Source organism: Peromyscus leucopus, chromosome 10, assembly GCF_004664715.2.
Source record: "Peromyscus leucopus breed LL Stock chromosome 10, UCI_PerLeu_2.1, whole genome shotgun sequence".
Classification (NCBI taxonomy): domain Eukaryota; kingdom Metazoa; phylum Chordata; class Mammalia; order Rodentia; family Cricetidae; genus Peromyscus; species Peromyscus leucopus.
Genome location: NC_051071.1, coordinates 49,787,182 through 49,811,926, shown reverse-complemented (window position 1 = coordinate 49,811,926; position 24,745 = coordinate 49,787,182). Strand labels below are relative to the sequence as shown.

Genomic DNA, 24,745 nt, shown 5'->3' with positions numbered 1-24,745 from the left:
TTGACATATGTTATCACCACTTGAGGTTGACATCCTATGATGTTGCTCATCAGAATAATTAATTCTTCCATTAATTATATAAATCAGTGTAAAGCCTTAGGTATCTTTGTTGCTGCCTTATCAAATAATGGTTTTGTTCATAAGGACAAGCAGTTTGATTAATAACAATATCCTAAATGTCACCTCCCCAGAACCTCATCTCCCTATGGTCTATATTTAGTAAGAACAAAGGATACATATTTAAAAGATTATTGCTCACGCCAAAGCAAAACTTTTAGCTCTAGCAGAAACCTCTCTTTTGGCTGTTTCACTCTTTTCCGTCATCAGTGTATCTATCACTTTGCCATCTTTCCTCCCAAATAAGCTGAAGAGTAAAGAGACCATTTCAAACACCTTGACTCCCTGGTTGCAAAATGCTGAATAAGCCTAACATTCTAATGACACCCTTTGGTTTTAAAGACCTCTAGGAGACAAAATAAGATGCAGAATTTCATTGTACCTTGACCATCTGTCTAGCTGATACCGATTAAGGTCTTGGGACCCTTTCAAGTATAGCTGTCAAACTGCCAAAAGGGAAACCTTGCCACCCACAAGCTCAAGATAAAAATTAAAATTCAATGTTGAACTACCCCAGGGTGCATTGTTTGGAATATTGAAGTCAGCGTTAAAATGGAAGGGGATTAGCATGCACTCCTTCATCACTCCATCTTGATATTTTTGTTCATCTGATTTTTTTCATACATAATTCCTTAAAAATTAATGGGACTTACAATGTGATATTGTCAATATGTCATGTCAAGATACCATATTCCCTAGTGTTTGGGTATCAGTTCTCAGTATCTCTCTTCCTTAGACTCTGTCCCCATTGGACAGAACTGCTCTGGCAATTGACTCCTGTGACCCCCAACTATGAGAATCAGCAGACCTGCTTTCTGCTTCACTCTTGCTGACATTCTGTGCCATCGATTGCTAATGACCTTTCCTTTCGCCTGTTGTGATACCCAGTCTATTTTCGGTGCCGCTCACATGTTCTTTTTGGTTCTTCAATTGTTCCATCAAATTTATACTTTCTTTCTCTTCTGTCAGTTGTTACAAATTGTATTTGTTGTTATGAATTTCCTTTTGTTATCCTATTTTTACATGTTCTTTGTGCTTGACTAGCATCTTTGTTCTTGTCTACCTCATTCCACCATCAGCCTCCTGATTGTGTCCTTTAAAGTCTAGATCTGGAGAGTCTCTACACTGATGCTCACACTACCTGGCTTAATAAGTGTTTTATGGGAGAGGTAGATAATACACCTTTGGTTTAATTTGGTTTTGCCTCTATTTTCCAAAACTATGCATTAAAAAAAAGTAGCCTTAATTTTTTTTTTGTTTGTTTTTTTGAGACAGGGTTTCTCTGTGTAGCTTTGTGCCTTTCCTGGAACTCACTTGGTAGCCCAGGCTGGCCTCGAACTCACAGAGATCCGCCTACCTCTGCCTCCCGAATGCTGGGATTAAAGGCGTGCGCCACCACCGACCGGCTTAGCCTTAATTTTTAAATTTAAAATTTAAATTTAAAATCTTGACTAAATCATAGTATATAACCATGTGATCTATATATTGCTGGTTGGTCTTTGGTCTATTTTTTTGGCGGGGGGGCCTGCCACCCAGCTCCCATATAAACCACACATGGAGGCTTATTATTAATTATGAATACCTGGCCTTAGCTTGGCTTAGTTTCTAGCCCAGCTTTCTTTATCTTAAATTATGCCGACCACCTTTCTTTTCTGGGCTTTTCCTGTTCTCTTACCTCTATAAATTTTAGTCTTACTCTGTGGCTTGCTGTGTAGCTGGGTGGCTGGCCCCTAGAATCCTCCTCCTTCTCTGACTGCTGTATCATAGATCTCCTCCCAATTTCCTCCTTCTATGTATACTCCCTGCCTGCCTGCCCCACCTATCCATTCTCCTGCCTTGCTATTGGCCCGTTCTTTATGAGACCATCAGGTGTTTTAGACAGGCACAGTAACAGCTCCACAGAGTTAAATGCAACATAAACAAAAGTAACACACCTTACAATCATATTCTACTATGTCTAGATTCTTTTTTTCTTTCTTAAAGAAATCACTTTGATTCCCATCCTCATTATATTTTTGGATAAAAGATGTCTATTGACACTACTGCCAAGATTAACTAGATAAGTCACAAACAGGGTTGTATTGTCCTATTGTTAAAATCATCTTTTTATCGCTTCCTCATTCCCTGATTATCCCATCATTTTGACCTTCCACGACATTTCCAGACATGGATAAAATATGCACAAGTTCTTTGCCAGGATGAAATATTAATACTCCCTGTTATCAATGGAGTCCTCATTTCTATGCTGAACTCACAACCTTAACCTATATTATTGACATTTTAATATATATTCTACTCTTGTGTGATAGAGACCAAAAATGCCTATTAATTTCTGTTTATTCCATGATAGGTCTCTATTATCCTTCTCCAGACATTTCCAAATTCCCCCCACAAATCAATTCCACAGGCTTCTGACTCATGTGTGAGCTGTGATCATGCATATGACCCATTTTTTTCCCCCTGTTGAATTTCCATTCATCAGCTTTCTGGCATTGTAACAAATGTCTGTGATAAACCATCTAAATGGAGAAGAGAGTTCTTTTGTCTCACCACTCAGAAGTTTCAGTGTGTGCTTTGTTGACCTGTGTTCCTGTGTGGGGCAAAACATCCCCGGTGGGGAGTATGAAGCAGGGAAAAGCTGTCATTTGATAATGAGGAAGCAAAGAGATAAAGTCTAGGTCTCAATCTCTCCTTCAAGAACATGCCCCAGTGAGCTAGCATCCTTCCCTTACAGAGCACTGGACACAGGTTCCGCTATTACCCTCAGAGCACCATAGGCCCTGACCAAATCTTCAACATATGAACTTTGGAGATCATTCAGAACCTAAACTGTACCAGAGAGGTTTTTTGTTTATTTGTTTGTTTTTGTTTTGTCTCCATCAGCAACTGCTCTGTTTTAAACAATGCTGTGGTTTCAGTACTTCACCACAAACTGATCTTACCATCTCTGCTTGTTCTATAATTCTCAAAGAATTATCTGCTTGAGGAGCTCATTTAAGTAGACTTCACTGAAGATTTTGGTTTTATGAAGCAAGTACTTCCTGTGCAGCAATATGATAGCAAAATATTTCCTTTTCCCTTGTAAATAAATAAATATGGTATGGAAGATCTATGTGGTTTTCAATATGATTTCAAGCTCTTTGCCTCACCTATATGTAAAATGCTAATAAAATACAGATTGGGATGAAGAGAGGCTTTTGCCTTCCTAAAGTTTGTCCCAAAGAGTTAGAGTGGAAATGCCATAATAATTTGTGGAAACCTGTGCTACCAAAGGCAAATATTTAATGATAGCAGCTGTTACTTCCAGTGAAAATTCACTAGCTTTCCTATTGAACTAAGTAGATGAGGTTCATTCTTTGTACATGATTTTAAACAGTTGATGACGTTTTAATTTTTACTTCCTTCCTTACCCATTCTCTTTTTACGCCGAATTTTTGTCAATATGCAGGAAGTAGACAGTATGAAGTGCTGTTTCTAGATAATGACCTGCTTCCATGTGATACATGCCCTGTCCTATGTAATCTGCCATGACATAAGGCTGCAAGTATCAGTTACATATATTTGTAACATTTATATTTCAACAGTGTTTGATACCTCAATCCATTTTTGATGCTTTTCATCCCTTTCTTAAATTGGAAATTAGTGTCACTTTACAATTGTAGTGTTTGATGATCTGTAATATTTATCTCTTCATTTACAACTCTGTTTTTATCTAGAAATGAATTTGCAAGGTTATCCTCCTCCTCAATTATTTCATACAGTGATCTTGATCAGAAAAAATACACTTAAATTTTGTGACAAGAATTAATTATCTACCTATTAACAAGCCTTTGTGTCTGCTGTAACACATTTCAGTATAGTGAGAACACAGTTCCATCAATATGGAATCTGCTTATAATTGAGTGTACTAGTAACCCTCTTTAGTATAAGTCTTCTGAAAATTGTAATCTCATTACCAGTTCTATTCCAGGGCTCATCCCCTAGTCTAGTAACTGTGTTATACCTGCCTTGTCATGCCTACTGCTTAATTGTCATTTTCCTTGGATGTAATATTGAAACTACTGCTGCTATTTCTTTACCAGTGAAAGGAAGAAGGCAAACTTTTTTTTTTTGCTTATATTGCATTATTTTGGACTCAAAAACATCTTTATTTCTGCTTCCCACCCAAAAATTACATATGACAAACCATGATGGGAGATTTACATAATTGATGGAAATCAACCTAAAGATTGAACTTAAAATATCAGGACTTAAAGTGCAGTAGGTTTAGGATTCAAATCTCTGGTTCTCACCTTAACTCCTTAAATGACTAGGTAAAAGGAGGAAGTTCTGTGAAAAGTCATTTTACAAATAAAGTAAGAAGATTAATAATGGATACTGATGTTGTTGGTTGGTCTTTGGTTTTTTTTTTTTAGGGGGACCCTCCTCCAGCTCCCAAATAAGCACACAGGGAGGTTTATTATTACTTACGAATGCCTGGCTTTAGCTTGGCTTAGTGTCCGGAGAGTTTTCCTTATTTTATTCCATCTACCTTTTGCCTCTGGGCTTTTCCTGTTCTCTTACTTCCATAAATCTTACTCTTACTTCATGGCTAGCTGCTTGTGTAGCTGGGTGGCTGGCCTTTGAGTCCTCCTCCTTCTCTAGCTCTTAGCGCTCTCCTCCCAATTTTCTCCTATATATACTCTCTTGCCTTGCTATTAGCCAGTTCTGTATTAGACCATCAGGTGTTTTATACAGGCACAGTAACACAGCTTCACAGAGTTAAACAAATGCAACATAAGCAAAAGTAACACACCTTTAAATAATATTCTACTACATACTTGAAGAGTGCAGTTGGGAGGATGTAGGCAATAATTGATATATTGTACATGATATATACACTAGCTGCACAGTGCTTATTCTGGAAATTGACAACTTCTAATGGGATCAGTACTATCAGCCTGCATGTGGTTGAATCAACAGTTGTGTAAACAGAGTACTTACTATAATTAGTTTTATATTTGGATGTATATTTGGATGTATCTATTTTCAACTATATGAGGATTTCCTTGTGAGTCCATCTCTTTAATTAGTAATTGAATTATGACATAGACAAATTATGATCAATTTAGACCTTTGTCCATTTTTTCAGAAAAAAAAATTGTAAAAAGCAAAATTAATCCAATACAATCTTCACTTTTCTATGCTTTGTCTGGTTTTACAAAGACAAATGTTTTGTTTATGTGATAAGTATTTTCTGTTAATTTATGGATTATGAAATAAACTCACAATGGAAGTCAGTCCTGGGATAGTTATTGAGAATCTAATATGTAGTCAGCATTGTGCTGTGTGCATGTATATCTTTATGTTACATAGTTAATAGCCATTATGATAATAAGTAGGCATGCTTTAATGGGCACAGAAGGAAGGAAGCATTTTCATGTATGGATAGGAAGCCAAAATATTAATTGCTCTTTTGGGGACGTTAGTTTACTGATGACCTCTGTCTTCTTAAATAATGTAGTCATAGCAGAAGAGGGGTTGATGTCTTTATTGCACAGTGTGCTCATGATTCTATCATCAGTTTCAGTAGGAGGAGTAACAGATAGGTAGGTACCCTTGGCATTCTCTTCTTCATTTGTTGTTAGCATTAGTACTTTAACTACAAACATATTCCAGGGTGCTATGGTCTGTGCATTTGGGGACTGAAATAACTGACTGAATACACAGCTGCAGAGCTGGGAAAGAGCTGTGGCATCTTCATATCAGACCTCTGTTCCATCTGCTTTTTTTTTTTGCCACTAGTCCACTATGAAAAAGTTTACATATCCCCAGAATATGCTTTTGTGCACATATCTTTATTAGCCAATTGACATATTTTAATCCACAAATGGAACTTCCTTATGAAATTTCAATTATTGTTGAAATTTTTTGTGTGAAATGCCATGCTAAGAATATATAATTCAGTTTTCTAAAGCAAAATATATATAAATTAAGAGTCATCAAAGAGATTTGCTTCAGACATCATATAATTCCTCACTTATAGGCTTCTAATATAGATTAATTTATAACATTGCTACAAGGTTCATATATTTCATATTCTAAAGTAGAATAAGAAATCTAATATTCTCATTTTCAAAGATTCTCTGCAACCCTATTTTATTATTTGATATTGATTTGCTATGAGAACACTACCTATAAATTATTCACTATTATTGATTGGAAATTATAAGATTGTAATCTTATTGTGATAAACAAAGGATTAATTTGTGCCTGTTAGTATTGGAGAAGATTAATTTGCTAGTCCTCTTAAAGTTATTTAATTGCATATGCTAATAGGAATGTTATCTAAATTAAAAACAGACTAAGACACATGGTCATTGTTGTAAATGAGATCTTATCTTAAAGGGAGTACATCTAAATTTTGAAACAGTAGTTGGATAGATTACTTTATATAATAATTTTGACTGAGTATGTTACCTGTCTGTGTATTTGAGTCTCTTGTTTGGAATCCTAGTACTATTGCTGTTTAATGAAAAATGTTCATGCCATCACATACATGTCTTTCCACGGGATGTTTTAAAACCTGTAATCATTAAACACATTCCTCCATTTGGTTCAGTTTAACTTTGGTTTGTGTTTGCAGAGCGTCCTCTTCACTACACAGAGAATGTGTTGGAGCAGGTGCTTCAGTGGAGTTCATTAGCCGAACCTGGTTCTGCTTATCTCGTGGTGAAGAGATTCTTAACCATTGACACAATTAAACACTGCAGAGGTAGGCGCGCTTCCTTCACGTTGCAGAGGTGGTTAAAAGTTCAAGTAGCTGAAGAGTTGTTATTAAGACACAAGTGGTGTCTGAAAATGGGGAAACAGGAATAGAAAAATACAGAATCTGATTCCAGAGTATTGTGAAGAAGTTTAGTGTGCTTCACTGTGGCAATAGCTGGCTCATCTGATGGTGCACGTTAACGTTCTGGAAGTAAGGGACTGTGTTTCTAAGGGTGGTTTGTGCATAGGCATCTTCTAGTTTTCATTTCATGGTGTCTTCTTTAATTAGGTTGACATTCATTTCTGGCCATTTGACAACCACAGACATCTAGCCTCTGAGACTGAGTGTGTAGTATAAATATCCCTGTTCTTTTGATGATGTTTAGAAATAAAATAGGCACAAATGCAAGGAGACAACATTTAACTGGAAGGTCCGGAAAAACAGTGCAATGTTCAACAAGAAGTCAGTTAGGTTAGCAAACCATAGAACATGGTCTCTCAACACATATGAGAAGTCAGAAGCTTGGTCTTGAAACTTCTCTCTGATTGTGTTGTCATACACTGACAATTTAGAACAACATTTCATCTGGGCTTACATGTAAAGCAATCTTCAGAGCTGGGCATTAAGGACTGTTAATAGAAAGTTGTATGTTACTTTGATAAGCAATGACAATAATAACCATTATTACTTATTATTGGTATACAATTAATTTTCAGTTAATTAATTTTAATACAAAAAATAAATTAACAGGCACTAGAGATACCATAGGCCATAGGTCATTTAAACTTCTAAATATATTTTATTTATCATTGAAGTATGAATATGTTTGGCTCAAGTCCATCTACCATTTCATCTCCTTCAATGTCTCTCCTTTCTCATTTACCTCTTATGGTAGTTTGAATGAGAATTTTTTTTTTTGAATGCTTCGTCCCAGTTTGGAAAGGATTATGTTGAGTAGCCTTGGAGGAGGTGTGTCACTGAGAGTAGGTTTTGAGGTTTCAAAAGCCCATGTCAGGCTAAGTCTCTTTCTGCCTGCTGCATATGTAGAATGTACATGCAGAATGTAGCTCAAAGATACTTACTTCTCCAACAACATGCCTGCCTGTCTGACACCATACTCCCTGCCATAATGATGATGGACTAGCCCTTTGAAACCGTAAGCAAGCCTCCAATTATGTGCTTTCTTGTATAGCTGCCTTGATCATGGTATCTCTTCACAGAAATTGAAAAGTAATTAAGACAGTGCTTTTCCCTTCTAGCTTTATATGCTTTCCATCTGTCTGACTCTCTTTCTCTCTGTCTCTGTCTCTGTCTCTCTCTCTGTCTCTCTCTCTCTCTCTCTCTCTCTTAATACTCACTAAGTCCATTTAGTGACTGTATGTATGTATGTATGTATGTAGACATAGCACCATTTATTAAATCATAGGTAGCCTCTCAGGGCCTGCATCCTTGAAGAAAACCAGCTCTCCTCTGCCAGCAGCCATGACTTGCCAATCGCTACTTAGGCAGAGGCAGGACTTGAAGAACTCCTCCCTTACCCATATTGGGATTTTGTCTGGTTTGATCTTGTGCAATTATTCTGTCCCAGCCATTGTGAGCCCATGTGTGCAAATATGTGGTCATGTCCAGAAAACATCTTGTTGCTGACGTCCACTTATTTTCTTTCTGCTCCAGTTGACCACTGATCCCTGATCCCGGATCCCCGAGAGGAGGGAGCGTGCCTTGACACCCTTATGTAGAGTTGCACCCTCCACAGATCTTATTCTCTGTACAGCCACCTGTTTTTAGATCTCTGTGTTGATTGGCTTTACTGCAGAAAGAAGCTCCTCTGATGAGCGTTGAGAGATGCACTGCTCTATGGGCATAAAGATAAGAACTCAAGTGCCATTTATTCCTATGTCCATTTAACATCATAATAGTACTAGGTTCAGCTCTAGGGCCTTTAAAAAGTTTTTTAGAACTCCTTGTCAATTTTCATATTAATTTATTTTACAGGTGAAAATTAGAGAAAGTAACTTTTCTTACATCCCACAGTTAGTAAATGCTAGTTTTGAAAACAAATTGTTCTATTATTTAATCATTTTAAAAAGTAAAATTATAAGGGGTGGTAGTAGAAGAACTCTAAAATGTTGTGGATGTTCTCATTTGGATTGTAACCTCAAACTTGCTCATCAGTGAGTTAGCTCTTAATTTCACCAAAATTTAATATGATAGTTTCTAATTTCATAGTACTGTCTTTTATATTTGATACTATCTCAAATTATTTTTTATCAAATACATTTTGTATTTTCAATCATCTAAATAAACAGATATGTACTATTTTTAGAATAGAAACTTGGCCTTCCACAAGCTCCACCTTTCTGCAAATCTCTTTACTACCCCCATGTTTCATTTAATGACATCCTTCTCACATCTGATCATGTACATGCACCAGGCATCCATGTCATAGATCACTGTTCTAAACTAGAGGAGGGTGTGCCCCCTAGGAATATGTGGGGATATCTGTAGATCTTTGTGAGCATCACAACATGGGGAAGTGTGGGGAACTGGGAGTTCCTAATATTTAGATGCCAGGTTCTGCTAATGTTTCTGAAAAGCACAGAGGTCTGTCTGTAGAGTTGATTTTCCAGAGCAAATTGCAGGGGTGCCAATTTAGATGCTCTCTGGAATATCTATCTTTTAGCTGTTTGTATATCTTTCTTCTTAAACGTGGAATAAAGAAAATATGTTAGGAAACGCTTGGGTTAGCTTTAGCATTAAAAGCAGGCATTTGCAAGGCCATGAATTCTATTTCCAGTTCCACCCAAATATAAATATCAAATAAGAAGTATTTTCTTTATGAACCATTTCCTTTTAATATCATGGAATATACCTGATCACTTCGTGTTTTACATAGAAATAAAATTCCTTCTGTATCCAGTGTTGTCCTTTCAGTGATAATATTATTCTAATATTGTCTAATTATACACATTTAAAATTTACACCTACATACAATATCTTAGCTGTTGATTGACTCTTGTGTCATGACAGTGTGGTTAAAAAATAAAAGGCATTGAAACATAAACGGTTATGATAGGAAGCAAGCTTTTAAACACATAGGGATGGGTCTCCCAAACAGGAATACTTTTAATGGTTGTTCAGTTGTGCAAAACAAAACAGGAAGATACAGATTTATTTAATTATAAATTAAAAATTTAAGAGAAATGTGAGAAACTGTTGTGGTCTGCTCTTAAGCACTGGTAGCAAACTGGCTATTGACTTAGTGCCCCAGATATTCCACAGCATCCTCCTGATGTATGTGAGTCAGTGCTTGTGTAAAGGTCTCTGTATGCATCCCCCGCAATCACTGCAGCACTCAAAGCAAAGAAAGCATCCCTGAGGTGGCATTTTTTTATTATTTAAAACAATTTTTTAATTTAAATATATTTTGATCTTATTCTTCCCCTTCCCTAAGTCTTTCAGGTCCTCTCCCCTTCTCTACTCACCCAACCTTAAATTCTCTCAAAAACAAACAAATCTCAATACAACAATGACCCTCCCAAACCAAGAAAACAAAATAAAATGCCACCACCACTCTCCTCAAAACCTATAGTAAACTGTGACCAAATAAAAGGACACAGACACAGACACAGACACACACACACACACACACACACACACACACACACACAGACACAAACCAAAACAACAAAAACAAAAACAAACAAACAAAAAAAACCTGTGGTGTCCACTTGGTCAACTACTCTTGAACATGAGACTTGTCCTGGCTTGCTTGATAGATACACCCAGTGTCACTACATTGAGGAAAAAGATTCTCCCCCTGCCAGCCAATACAGGTGACAGTTCAGTTATTAACTTTTACCCCAGTAGCTAAGTTTTCATTAATTCATAATTCTTTTTTGGTTTTCTTTTTTGCTTGTCAATACATTTTTTATTACTGAAAATGATAAATGAGTGGGGAATGGAGCTAAGCGGGAGGGAGGAGAACAAGGGAATCCGTGACTGATATGTAGAACTGAATTGTAAAATAAAATAAAATTTTAAAAAAAAATTCATAATTTTTCCAGACAATTGGCTGAGACATTCTTTCACAGTAAAATGTTAGCAAACTTTGGTGTTCATCTTTTATTTCCTGTACTCATCTTATAAGGATAGAAGCCACAAAACAAGTTTCTACTTCTGTACTGTCTCTAGTTCATTTGTCAGTATGACTGCAGCTGTCCATGATTATACTATGTATAGCTCATTCTTCCAGGAATTAATATATATCCCACAAAGTGAGTGAGACCCTAGAAAAGTACCAGCAGTAAATGTTTTGATTGAAGCATTTTTCTGGTAGTGGTAGTTGTTATTTTGGGCCCCAAATAGGAATTATAACTTGCTTAAAAACTTTAACTCTATATTCCATGAATTTTCCATTAATGTTTTAGAAGAGTTTAATTGATACTCAGATTGTAAAAGCAAAATAGGCTATTTTGTTATAGTTATTTTTACATGTATTACAAGTTGAGGTTGTCTTTTTAAATTAGCTATTATATATATTTGAATGCCACACTGAAACTCCAGCTCCTGATTTAGATCATGTGGAAGGTAAGAAATAAATGTATAAAGAAATACAATTGAAGATATTAATTACAGTTCTTAAAGTATGACTCTGTGGCTTATAAGGAACCAAGCTGTACAATTTAATTTATGATGGCATCATCTATGCCTCTCCAGAAAGTACATATCATAGTGGTGAATAGTGTAGAGAATTATATATATAATATATATATAATATTCTTTTGTCATCTATGGCATTTTTTTTTATCTGTATACTTTTGGATGTGATTGTTTTTAACATGCTAAAAGTAATACATATAAAAAAAATCAGTGTCCTAAATAATGATTTTTCACAAATGAGTATGTTTTTCTGTAATCTTAACTTTCTTAATGTCTTTTATATATTGTGATAGATTTTGGATGTGTTAGTATTCGTCTCATTTGTGTCTGCTAGCAAATGCATTTTTAGTCAGAGTGGCGGCCTGTTCTAGAATTATTGCTCCATTTGTGATATCCATTACACCCTACAATTTTCATATAAAAAGTATAAGCATAGCTGATGTGAGTTAACTAATAATTTATTAATAGAAAACTTTCATTTAAGAAAAAATCATAAAAGAAATAAGCATAGCTGATGTGAGTTAACTAATAATTTATTAATAGAAAACTTTCATTTAAGAAAAAATCTTAAAAGCAGTAAAGGAATGATATTAAAAATCTTTCCCCCCATTCCTAATATTTTAAAAATTCTAATGATGAAGCTGATAGCAGTGCTTTATGAACAAGATGAATTAGATGTGACCACATTTTCTCTAAGTAACTCCTTTAACATCTCATTTAAACAAAGTTGCCACAGTGCATGCTTAGCAAGTGGGAGATTCTGGCTTCAGTCTACAGCAGTTTTAAGGGGTTGCACTAAATCATCCTTTGCTGACTGTCTCCTCTTCCCTAAGTATTTGACCTGTGTTGATGTCACTGTCTATCTCTTTTGTAACGTTCATTCATTCCTAGATGTATGTATGCATTTGCCTTGCATTTTATTGATTTGATAGTAATTTTTTTCTCATGTGGAATAAGCATACAAGTATGTTTGAAATCATGCTTCCATTGCTTCCTAAGTTTAGACCCTATTGTACAATGTTTGCTCTGTTATAAGGATTTTAATATCCTCAGCTGTCCTACTTTACCCAAACCATTTAAAATGTAGATATCATCAGTAGGAATAGATTTTAGAATCGTGCAGCATTTAATTACTGCTCATTCATTTAAAGATATGAGATAATGTGGTTTACTTTTATACATGGAATAAATAGTTCTTGTCATTACATAAAACTCAGTGTGCGTTTGTTCAGAAACAGCATTTCTTTTCTGAGAATCATTTAGTGTCATGGGCATTGTTGTTATGAGTTAATTAACTTGAAAAGAAAGATAATAATAGTCCTTAGATTTCATTTCTCCCCTATGGGTTAAAAGTTGAAACACTGAGATAAAGAAAATGAAACGTCATTTAAGTTGCTATTTAGACTTTATCATAGCTACTATTCTAAGACTATCTTTATTTTATTTCATTTGTACTAAGTTTCTACATCTGTATCACAGGTAAATTTTAAATTTATCCTTCTGTAAGCTTCCAGATTAATTAATTTTATATTGCTGAATATTACATTGCTGAATATAATATTATATTGCTGAATCATATTTTAATAAAAATTATTTCAAATTGCCCCAATAAAATTTTACTCATAGAATCAAATCTTAATTATATGAACAGAGAAGAAATACTTTAAACATGTAACATGTAACTCAACTGCAGATCTGTGTGTGTCAGTTTATATTGCTGTATATGGCAGATGCTTTAGTTTCAATTCTTCTTAAAACTAATCAGTCCAAGTGCAATAACTTTTGGAAAATTCACATTTGGACACTTAAAAACTTTACTTTTAGTAGACTTAAGCAAATCAAAGCAAAATTAGGAGTATGGATCACAATATAGTTGAAATTATTTGTATTCCACTCTCCACAGAGTCTTGCCAAATCCACATATGTACAAATGTTTGAAAGTTTGACCTAGTCCACTTGCAGGGGAAGTATTGTCTTGAAGATGTATGATAATGGTCCTTAGTTGTCACTGTAGACTGTGAGTGTCCAGATATTTTCTGATAGACTAATTCTGTAGGGAGGAAACCAATTGGTAAGTTTGATTAGCTTTCTGTTTCATGCAGGAATCTATAACAGGAAATTTAAAGGATTGTCAAGCATCATCTTTACCCAGAGGGAAGAAAAAAACCTAAATGTCCAAAACCTATTTAATAGAGAACTACAAATACAGAGTGCATTAAATGACTATTGTGGGTCAAAATGCTTATGTAGTGCTTTCAAGCACATAAAATAGTCTTACTGTATCACCATTGACATCTACTCTAGCAAAGAATATCTTCTAGTGAGAAAAATGTCATTCCCCTTTGCTTATTCTTGTCTCCACATAGAAAATAGAATTCTATGTTAGATGCTAACATATCTAAATTCTAATTGTAGGTTTATTTGTTTTAACTTGTCAGAGAACCATAGTATGCCACAACTTTCTCATTTATGAATTTGATAACATTATATCCACTTTTATATTAATTAAAATTTTTCATTTATTTTACATCCCAACTGCAGTTTTTCCTTCCTGCCCTCCTCCTGTTCCCTCCCCTGTCTCCCCCCTGCCCCTCGCCACACACTCCTCCTTTGTTTCTGTTTAGAAAGGAGCTTGAGACTCACAGGAGTTACAATATATAACACTTTCAAAATGCTAAAGGACTATTTATACCTTTATGCTTGTTAAGAGTGTGTTGAAAACTATATCCTGATTTAATATTAAAAAATGCATCTCTTACCATGCTAGCTTTATTTTGGAAACAGTTTATTGTGATTCTGTAATAATAAACACAGCATAGAACAGAAATTACTTGCTTTCTACAGTCATAACTTCTAGTATAAATTGGAAAATTCTCTCTGGTAAAAATAGCCTAACCACTTATATTATAGTACTGTTTTATTTATAATTTAGGTATTTATATATAATGTCATTATAGAGTAATACCATTTCCAGGCAATTAGCAGGTAGGAGAATAGATTCTAGGCATGGCAGCATGTTCCTGCTGTTTCAGGTCTTTAAGATTTAAATGCAGGAGTGTCATAGGCTTCAGAACTGACTAGAAGAGTGAGACCTTGTCTCAAAATAATTCAAACGTGAAGATATCCTAAGGTACAGTTTATTTTTATGGAATATAAAAATATTTACATATGTTACTTTTAATTTTTATTATCCACTATAAAAATAAGAAAAAAACACCTTTTCTCTTTTTTAGAGATAAGTAAGTCTTCATAGCTTAATGAAAAAAAAATGAAGGGAGTGGAAAGAGAGACTACATGTAGTTAGTAACTACACCCAGCTTAATTTCTCTTCACTTGCAGAACTATGTTTTAGTAAAATACACTTTGAAGGAATGCCACACAATAACTGGAATAAATCACCAATTCTAATTTCTCTACATTGTAAGAAATACACATGTATTGTGCAACTTAGTTTCAACCAAGGGAAAAATGAGTAAGTTTGAAGTGGGAAGGTGTTTGGGACATTGCCTGCAAATGTTAGGCAAATGACTTGGGCATAGCTTATTTTCAGTGAGGGATCACTCATAGGTGCTGCCTGTTTATGTCTTTCAACATTTATTGGGGATGGAAAGCTTCAGCAAGGGATTTTTTTTTTCAAATTATATCCTGGTTTGAAGAAATGGTCTTTTTCAACAAGAACAGAGGTGTATACTTGTTTTAATAATCTAATTACCCACAAATGAATAGATCAGTGAAATCGGGGTTATACCAGTTTATTTTCTTAACTACACATTGTAATGAATGACTTCATTTGCCACTTATAGGTCATATATATGGGACTGTGTGTCCTAGACACTGCATTTACTAACTACACATGGTCATCTCTATTCTTTCCCTCTCCCCTTTTTTCCACTTGAATTTGAGAATGATATTATTGTGTGTAACATTTCATTTGTTCCTCCTACTGAGTTTGAGAGTCCATCACTAGTAGTTACTAGACTTAATCCAAAGAGAAACTGGAGCATGAAGACATTATATAACTCCATCAGGGAATGTGCTGGTAAATGGGGGAGCTATAGAATCCAGACTTCTGCTGACTCAGCCCTGCTTCTAGCCTCTCTTTAACCCTTATAGCCCTGAAATCAAGAGTAGATGAGACAGTAGTTTCTCAGGCATAGATACCATCTCTAAGTCATCAGATTTGCTTTCTCCTTATGCCTACTGTCCCACCATACAGAACATATTTTATTAGTTTTAGGGAGCGCTAGTTAGGGATTCATATTTTTATATAAAACCATGAATCAAATGGTTTGTAAATCTTGTGTTTGAGTGCATGTTCAGTTTCATGAAATATCTGTTCTACTTGAGTATATCATCTACTCTGTTTTGTTACACACACACACACACACACACACACACACACACATCTGTTTTGCTTGTTTCTACAGCAGTGAGCAACTCTGCCTTCAGAACAGAAGTTCTGCCTCTGCTTTTATACATATGATTCTCACCCCCTCCCAACCCACCCACCAAAAGTAACAAGTTAGACAGGAAACCATCAAAAAGAAGTCTTAAAAATTGTGATAAGGATGCTGAACTGTAGCTCTCCACGATTAAGGGCTTCTGGTAGGGGTGCATGTGGGGAAGGACTCAGTTTTCTTTAAGGGGCTGGCAACTACGAGTTTGAACATGCTCCAGTGAGTGAGTACATAGGCAACACAAATTAGACTGTTTGTTTGTTTTCTTTTTTCTTTTTTGGGGGGGCTCATAAGGGTAGAGATCAGATTTGGGAGACCTGGAAAGTGCATGTGATCAGGATGCATGATATGAAATTCCCAAATAGTCAATAAAAATACTATGTTGGGGGATAAAAGTGTTTTCCTAATTGTAAAGTAGTAGCTCAATAGAATTAGGGGAACACATTTGTTTTCTTATCTGAAGTGCTACACCAAACAACTTTCACTAAGCTACAAATAGCCATGCTTGATTGGCAGGGAAGGTAATCAGGTGTTGGGATTTGATTAGAGGAAAACTGATACTAAATGAAGTAGTGCCTGTTAGTGTAAGGTCTGGATGGTTCCTTGGTAGACTTAATGTCTTAGAGAGTGCTTTGTCTCTTCAGACCTGTTACACTAACAAAGTGAGTTAGATGATTTCCCAAGTTTACCTGTAAACAATTTCCTCCATTAGAGCAATTCTGCAAAAGAGCTTCTCTTTCCCAGTTGAAAGTAGATATGTAGATAATACTTCTTTCTTTCCAAGGCCCTTCCCCTGTTCTTCCTTCATGTAACACTTTCTATACTTAGACATATACAGAGCATCATGCCGCCTGCATATTGATATCCTTGGTCACATTAGCTGTGAAATCCAACTTCTGATTAGGTAAACAGAATCCAATGAAAATTGAATGATTGTCCAGTGAGGGGTGTGGTGACCTGATCCTCTATGTATCATTAGAAACTTTAGTGCCTGGAAGTGATTAGCATCAAGGGTCATTATGCTATGAAGGAATCTAAGGATCACAGACCTAGTCTAGAGAGCCCACATTGAAAAAAAAATATGAATGGGTAGATTTCATTTCACTATTGTGTTAGTATATTTTATTTAACATCATGTATTCAAAATATAATTATTTCAGCACGCAGCCAACATTTAGAAATATGATCTTGAGGCTACCACAATGGACCAGGAAATTAAACTCTCATCTCTAAACCTAAGGGTCCAAGTTTGATCTCTAGAATGCACACAAAGAAGGAGAGAACAGATTCTGAAAGTTTTCCTCTGACCTCTGTGTATGTTCCATGTCCCCAATATCAATAAATGTAAATTTTAAAAAGAAATGACATTTTCCCTTTTTTAAACAAAATAGTTAAGATTTTAAAATATATGAGACTAGAGAGATACTTCCATGGTTAAGAGCACTTAAAACTTTTGGATTTCATGTCCCAGCATCCACAGTAGGCAGCTGACAGCCATCTGTAACTCCTGCTGTAGGAGCACTAGTGACCACTGCTAGCCTCCAGTGGCACCTATACTTATATGCCATACATTCAGACAAATGTATGCATGGGCACATGCACATGAATAAATAAAAATAAGTCTTTGAAGAGTGAAAATACAAATGGTTTATATTGTATTCCCAATAAGTGAAAATGGACCCAATTTCCAGAAATCTGTTCTGTCTTGCAGAGAAAAGTATCAAAGAAGGTGCCTTAAAACTCAAAGAAGAGCCATCTAAAATACTATCAGGAAATAAGTTTCAAGACCGATATGTTGTTTTGCGAGATGGACATCTCTTTCTTTACAAGGATCCAAAGGTAATTGAATAAGTGGGATTTGAGCATGTGCATTATTATTTTGTGTAGATATTTGTCTTTGTGTGACACTGGTCCTGGTCATCTCTCTTCAAAACAATGCTTGAAGTAAAGTGATGACTTCCTTCAGCCTCTGAGAAGTGACACCAAAACATTCAGTAACTTAACCTAGAACTTCCTGTGGCTTTTCTGTGAACCTCAAGTTTTGTTGTTGTTGGAAGAAAATTACTTCATCCCTGAAGAGACTTTAAGTGTGTTAACATAAACTATCGCATAAATCAGCATCATGGCTAGTAGAATTAAGAGAGAGTGTGTTGTATTCTAAAGGCAAAAAGAGGCTTTGGGTGAGATAGTGGAGATTTAATGAAGAGGAGTGTATGAATGACAAAACTCAGATTCTATAACGAATGTTAACATCTTCCCTATACACTTAAATAAATTCACCACCATATCATATTTATTAGCCTCTATTCCCTGTAAAATTTGAATTTATTAAAGAAATGTCAAGTGGCACGTAGTACTAGATATTATAAAAGCAGAGTTAGATAAATGATGTAGCTATAAAATGCTGAATTTAACATCAGAAAATCTCATCTCTGCTAAGAGTTACTGATTGAGTAAGTAACTTAACATCTCTGCCTCTCTTATGAATGTGATGATTATAATGTGATTCCTATAGAGCAATCACATTAATGTTTAAACAAGAGTATGTATGAGTATTTTTTGAAATGTGAAACACTTGTAAATATATATCATCATAACAGTGTGTTTACAAAGATACCCATAAGAATAGGATTAGGTAAGTTGCAGAATGAATAAATATATTCAAAAATCTATGTCTGAAACAAAAAAAGATTCATCCAGAATATTATAAGCCATTCCATATCAATAGGAAAGACATCCCAGTAGACATTTGATAATACGGTTGAGCAGATAGTACATGAAGGAAGCTATAGAAATTACTCATGAGCCACTAAACCAAGTGTTCAACATCATTAGTCATCATTAGTATACCATTTTACAAACCAGTTATTTTGATGAAAATAATGAGTTACAACTCCAGTTTGGAGAAGGATGTAGAGTAACTGGGGGGAGTCTAATAAACAGTTAGTGGAAAGGTAAAACCCCAGTATTATGTAGGACTCTTTAAGAGTTTCAAAATAGTTATTCATCCACCTGCCAATTATAATCCCCAAGCACTTGTAAATGAATGTTCTTTGGCAGCTTTATTCACAGATGTGTCCATAAATAGGAGAATAATATATTCATCAATAGAATACTCCTTATGAGTTTTCTAGTAGATGTCATAACACGGATGAACAACAGAAGCACAGCAATCAGTATAGAATGATTTGCCAAACCATTTTGTCCACTCTAAGGGGAAAGAACTGAGAAAGGGTCTGTTTGGCCTGGGGAGAAAAATAGCCATAGACTTCCTAGGGGGCAGGAAGAAGATGGAGTAGTAGCAAGGGAGAAGCATTGTCCATCTCCTCATTCCACACTCAAAAGGGAGCCTGACTGAGTATCATATGGTTGCTCTTTGGTGCTGTGATTCTATTCTCTCTGCAGAAGAAAACTAGGCTTTTTTTTATATTTATTTATTTTATTTTACAATACTATTCAGTTCTACATAACAGCCACAGCTATATCTTGTTCTCTCCCTTCCTGCCCCCTCCCCTTCTCCCCATCCCACCCCCCTTCCCACCACCTCCAGAACAAGGCCACGTCCGAGGACTGAGATCGACCTGATAGACTCAGTCCAGACAGGTCCAGTCCCCTCCTCCCAGATTGAGCCAAGCGTCGCTGTATAAATCCCAGGTTTCAAACAGCTATCTCACTAGGCTTTTTAGAAATAAACCACCTACATGTTTTGTGTTATGTGAACAGATCTTAAGGTTCTTGAACCTTAGATTTGCACTTGTGAAACTCAAATCTAAACTTTACAGTTGACTATTTTAGTGATCTAAAATATAACTTGGTTAACCTTGTCTACTTTCCCATAATGAGCCATCCACCTTGTTATGATCTACTTGATCATTGATCTTTTATACTTGTAACATGTTGGTGAAGTATCATGTTTTCAATTGGATATCACCCTAGGGCTTTTAATAATCAATTTTTTGAATATTTTTGTCCATTCAAGGCCCAGACTCTTTCTACTATATACCATCAGAAGGCCCATAAAACAATTTATCTTTTAGTATTAATTTCATGAAGGAACAGTAATGTGGCCACACTATCCCAAAATAGCAATAGTGTGGCTATTGTATGGCAGCAGAATATATATATATATATATATATATATATATATATATATATATAGAGAGAGAGAGAGAGAGAGAGAGAGAGAGAGAGAGAGGCTGGCTTCATGGCATTTTCTAAAAGCTCCCTGGAATAGGGACTGTTACTATTCCTTCTTGATACATGAAGAAATTGAGCCACAAAGACTTTACATAAAAGTCTAGAAAATTTATATCCAATAAGCAATGTAGACAGAATCTATTCCTCCCAGATGTCAGATTGCAAAGGCTCTATGAAAGTATTACCTAAGGACAATTAATTAATATTACTGTAGCTCGGTATTTTGGCTGACAATTTATTTGAAGATGATTTGACCTTTTCATCCAGATATTACCAAGTGTGCTTAAATGTGGTTATACAAGGGTTGGAGAAAGGGCTTAACAGTTAAGAGCACTGACGACTTTTACATTGGACCTAGATTTTATTCCCAGCACCAACATGGAAGTTCACAAACACCTGTATCTCCAGTCCTAGGAGAACAGACACTCTCATCTGGTGTAGGTTGGTGCCAGGCACTCACATGGTAGATAGACATACATGTAGGATCATCTGCAATATCTCATAAGCACCCAGGATTTTAAACCATAAGGACCACAGTTATAGAATATAGTCTGATGTTTAAAATCCATTTATCCCACCAAAATAAATCCTTCCAGCTCATGCCTTGTCATCAAGGACAGCAGATGAGAGATTCTTTTCTCTAAACCCAAACTGCTATTGTTTTCACCTCATTATTTTATTTTGCTCCTTAATTTTTTTTCATACTACAGGCCTATTAATATTATTATGCCATTGCCAATGCTAACTTTTCAAATGATTTCACATTAAATAATCAATAGTAAAATCCTTATATTTGTTTGAATAAAGATTTGGCTCTGGAACAGCTTTCACTAATGTATGTGCCCTGTGTACATTTGGAAAATTATTTCCTGAGAAGGAAGTAGAAATTATAAACTGAGAAGTATATTTAAAGTAACTGTTAATTAGAAATAATTTATGAATGTTCATTAACAACAAATTAGGGTAATACACAAGGGAAGATAGATTTTGTTTTCACAGATTTTTCGAAGCACAGAAAATGTTAATTAAAATATGTTCAGAACTGATTTACATAAAAGGTGAGAGGTTTCAAAGAATATTGCCATTAGACTGTTAATAGTGTGAAAAACTGAGTAAGAAAAGGTAGAAAGGCAAATGAGTAAGGAGGGGGGTGTCCTTAACAGTTGCCTGAACTAATAAGAAGACTCCTTTTAGCCTCAGGAATAATTTTGAAGCTCACTTATTTAATTGACTTAGTTAATAACTTCACTTTGAAATGTAGTAACTCAAGCAACACATTATAGATTTCATAAAAGTTTAGTTTGTTGAATTTTTGGAGGCATTCACTAGGAATTAGGCAAACCAGAGAGAGAGAGAGAGAGGGGGAGAGAGAGAGAGGGAGAGAGAAAGAGGGAGAGAGGGAGAGAGATCATGCCAACTGATATTTACATTTATAGAAATTTCCACTGGGACTTTTGCAGTTCCTTGTTATGCATGTTCAGTTAAAATGTCAAAATGCACAAGAGATTTCTTTTCCTTGCTTCGGAATTGCCTCTCTACTTGTGACTTTAGGGTGGTATAAAGTGATAAACTCACACACCAGGAGTGTTGTGGGGAATTTTATTACTTTATACTCTTTATCTGCAAGCAGAAAGTCTTTGAAATGCAAGCGGTATTGGACTTACCAATATCCTGGACGTATAAAGACCAGCAACATTGGGCATGGGGATTCTAAGACATGCAAATGCCCTCATTCCTATGGCATTGGGATTGCTGCCTTTCACTCTACTTTGTAGCAAGCATGGTATTGTGTAACAGGCATTAGCCAACTAATCTGCTGGGGAGGATGTTAGCCTCAGTTGCCGTATGATTTAACCTCCTACAAGGGTAACCAGGAATCACCTTATAGCATGAAGGCTTAATGGCCAGCTTCTTCAGTAAAGCCTATAGAGGGTTCCTTAACTGCCATACTTCATGATCACACAAAAGACTTTCAATTTTTAAAAAAATGTTTGTTCCTTGAAATTCAACAAGTTAGCAAGTCATAAGATCAATATAAAAAATCAATCCCCAGTTGGATTTAGAAGAGAAAATATATCAAGTATATTTAAAGGCCCTTAACAAGAAATAGGAGCTAAAAAGGAAACTATAGAACTTCACTGATAAAAACTGATTTAACCTCACTGATATTGATTTCTAACTCTATTGTAATTCTCAAATGTTCAGAGTTATATTTTTAGAACTGTGTGAAAAATAACAGTTTACCTCCAAAGGAAAATAGATAAGGAAACTAGCAAATACTTTTGGTGATAAAAAAAAATGAAATAATCTTGAAGTATTTTTCCAACTATTAATATGTGCAACACATCAGAGAAACCTCAAATAATACAAGTTAAAATAAAAGTGAGCATAGAGGAATGACACTGTAAAGTCCAGGAAAAGAATTATTTACTCAGATTTAATTTTTAAAACTATGTCATAAAATTTGCATGTATTAACTGTGGACCTTTTTTAAATAAATTGGAATGAAATAATTATTTAATTTAAATTTTCACTTATATTAAAATCTAGAATATTTCAGGTTGATAAAATAATTGAATATTTTAAAATAGCAACCATCAAAATTCACAAGACCAAGAAAACAAGTCACCTGTACTGGAATATCTTGAATTAACAAATGTTAAGGATGACTAAACCCAGTGTTGTGGTCCATTTTTGTAATCATAGCACTTGAGAAATGGAAGCATATGAATATGGTTATACTCAGCTACATAGTGAGTTTGGAGTTTGAGTCCACCTGAGAGCTTTATTGAAAAAAAAATTGTTTGACCTCATAAAAGAGCAAAATTAAGGCAAAATGAAATTGAACATTCTATTTAAAAGAGACCTTATTTCCACATCAATATTTTAAGTGCTAATAAAAAGAAATAAGCAAAGACAAAGTTGTACATTGTTTGAGATCAAAGTTTTGTCTTTGATTAGTAAAGACAACTTATTCATAATCTGTGCTTCTGTTACTGTTACTGACCCATAATGGCCAATTAATTAATGAAATGTGTCTGCATATGTCTTCAATGATAATGAGAAACAGTGCTAATACTGTGTAGATGGGAGTTCCCTATGTAAATTGTAGGGCTCAGTCACTGCCAGAGGCCACTTCTCAGCAAGGCATTGATTTCTTGCTGACCTCTTTGTTACTTTTCCTGTAAGTATCTCCTGTGAATTCTTCTGAAATTAGCTTTTAACTTTATAAACATAGCCATAGCTTCCACCTTTTACTTTGCAAGTTTGATTGGTGATAAAGAAATGACATCACAGTGACATTTTAATATATAACACATAGTCGAGCTAGGCATTTGAGATTTGATGCATTTCCTTACATCCTACAAATCGTTGTACTGGAATTTGCACGAGACTGTATATTCTATGTTTACAGAAGTAGCTACTTCCTGTGAGTTCATTTTATGCCAATCCCTAGACTAAGCTTGATAGGCATTTTTGTTGTTATTGAACCATTACAATAACCTTTCACAATAACACTCTGGCTACACATTCCCTTTTCTCCCTACACAATCCAGATGGTGAGTAATTTTATTTTTTCAACTTACAAAGAGAAATAGTGCAAAATCACAAAACTATAAGGAGCAAAACAGATCTATACTATGTCTCTCTGACCTCAAACTCCTTGTTCTTATTTATGAATCCTATCTTCCTATCAGTTTAAAACCATTTCTTGATCCAGGTGGGATCTCCCACTCTCTTTCCCTCGACCCTTGCCGTTCATTGCTCCCACTCATGTCCAGGCTATTCATGTAGATCTCAGCCATTTCTCCATCATCAAGAACAGAGAGGGAGAACAAGGAATAGGAAACCATGGTAAATGAAGACCACATGAGAAAAGGAAGAAACAAAGTGCTAAAGAGGCCCACAGAAATCCACAAAGATACCCCCACAAAAGACTGCTGGCAATGGCCGAGAGACAGCCAGGACTGACCTACTCTGGTGATGGGATGGCCAAACACCCTAATAGTTGTGCCAGAAACCCCATCCAAGGACGGAAGAATCTGGATGCAGACATCTAAGGCTAGGCCCCGGGTGGAGCGCTGGGAGTCTAATTATTGAGAAAGAGGAGGGTTTATATGAGCGAGAATTGTTGAAACCAAGGTTGGATAAAGCACAGGGACAAATGGCCAAACAAATGGAAACACATGAACTATGAACCAAAGGCTGAGGGGCCCCCAACTGGATCAGGCCCTCTGAATAGGTGAGACAGTTGATTGGCTTGATCTGTTTGGGAGGCATCTAGGCAGTGGTACCAGGTCCTGGGCTCGCTGCATGAGATAGCTGTTTGAAACCTGGGACTTATACAGGGACGCTTGGCTCAATCTGGGAGGAGGGGACTGGACCTGCCCGGACTGAGCCTATCAGGTCGATCTCAGTCCTCAGGGGTGGCCTTGATCTGGAGGTGGTGGGAAGGGGGGGTGGGCTGGGGGGAAGGGGAGGGGGGCAGAAAGTGGGAGAACAAGGGAATCTGTGGCTGTTATGTAGAACTGAATAGTATTGTAAAATAAAAGAAAAAAAATAA

At 35.7% G+C, this 24,745-nt stretch overlaps 1 protein-coding gene across 2 annotated transcripts in view; it reads left to right on the top strand.

Moving 5' to 3' along the window:
- Arap2 (ArfGAP with RhoGAP domain, ankyrin repeat and PH domain 2) overlaps nucleotides 1-24,745 on the top strand; it is a 186,498-nt gene that overhangs the window by 144,440 nt on the left and 17,313 nt on the right. For both annotated transcript variants that reach the window (XM_028868146.2, XM_028868144.2), the window contains 2 exons: nucleotides 6,743-6,871; nucleotides 17,696-17,823. In XM_028868146.2, coding sequence (XP_028723979.1) covers nucleotides 6,743-6,871; nucleotides 17,696-17,823 — 257 coding nt within the window. The remainder of the gene's footprint in view (nucleotides 1-6,742; nucleotides 6,872-17,695; nucleotides 17,824-24,745) is intronic.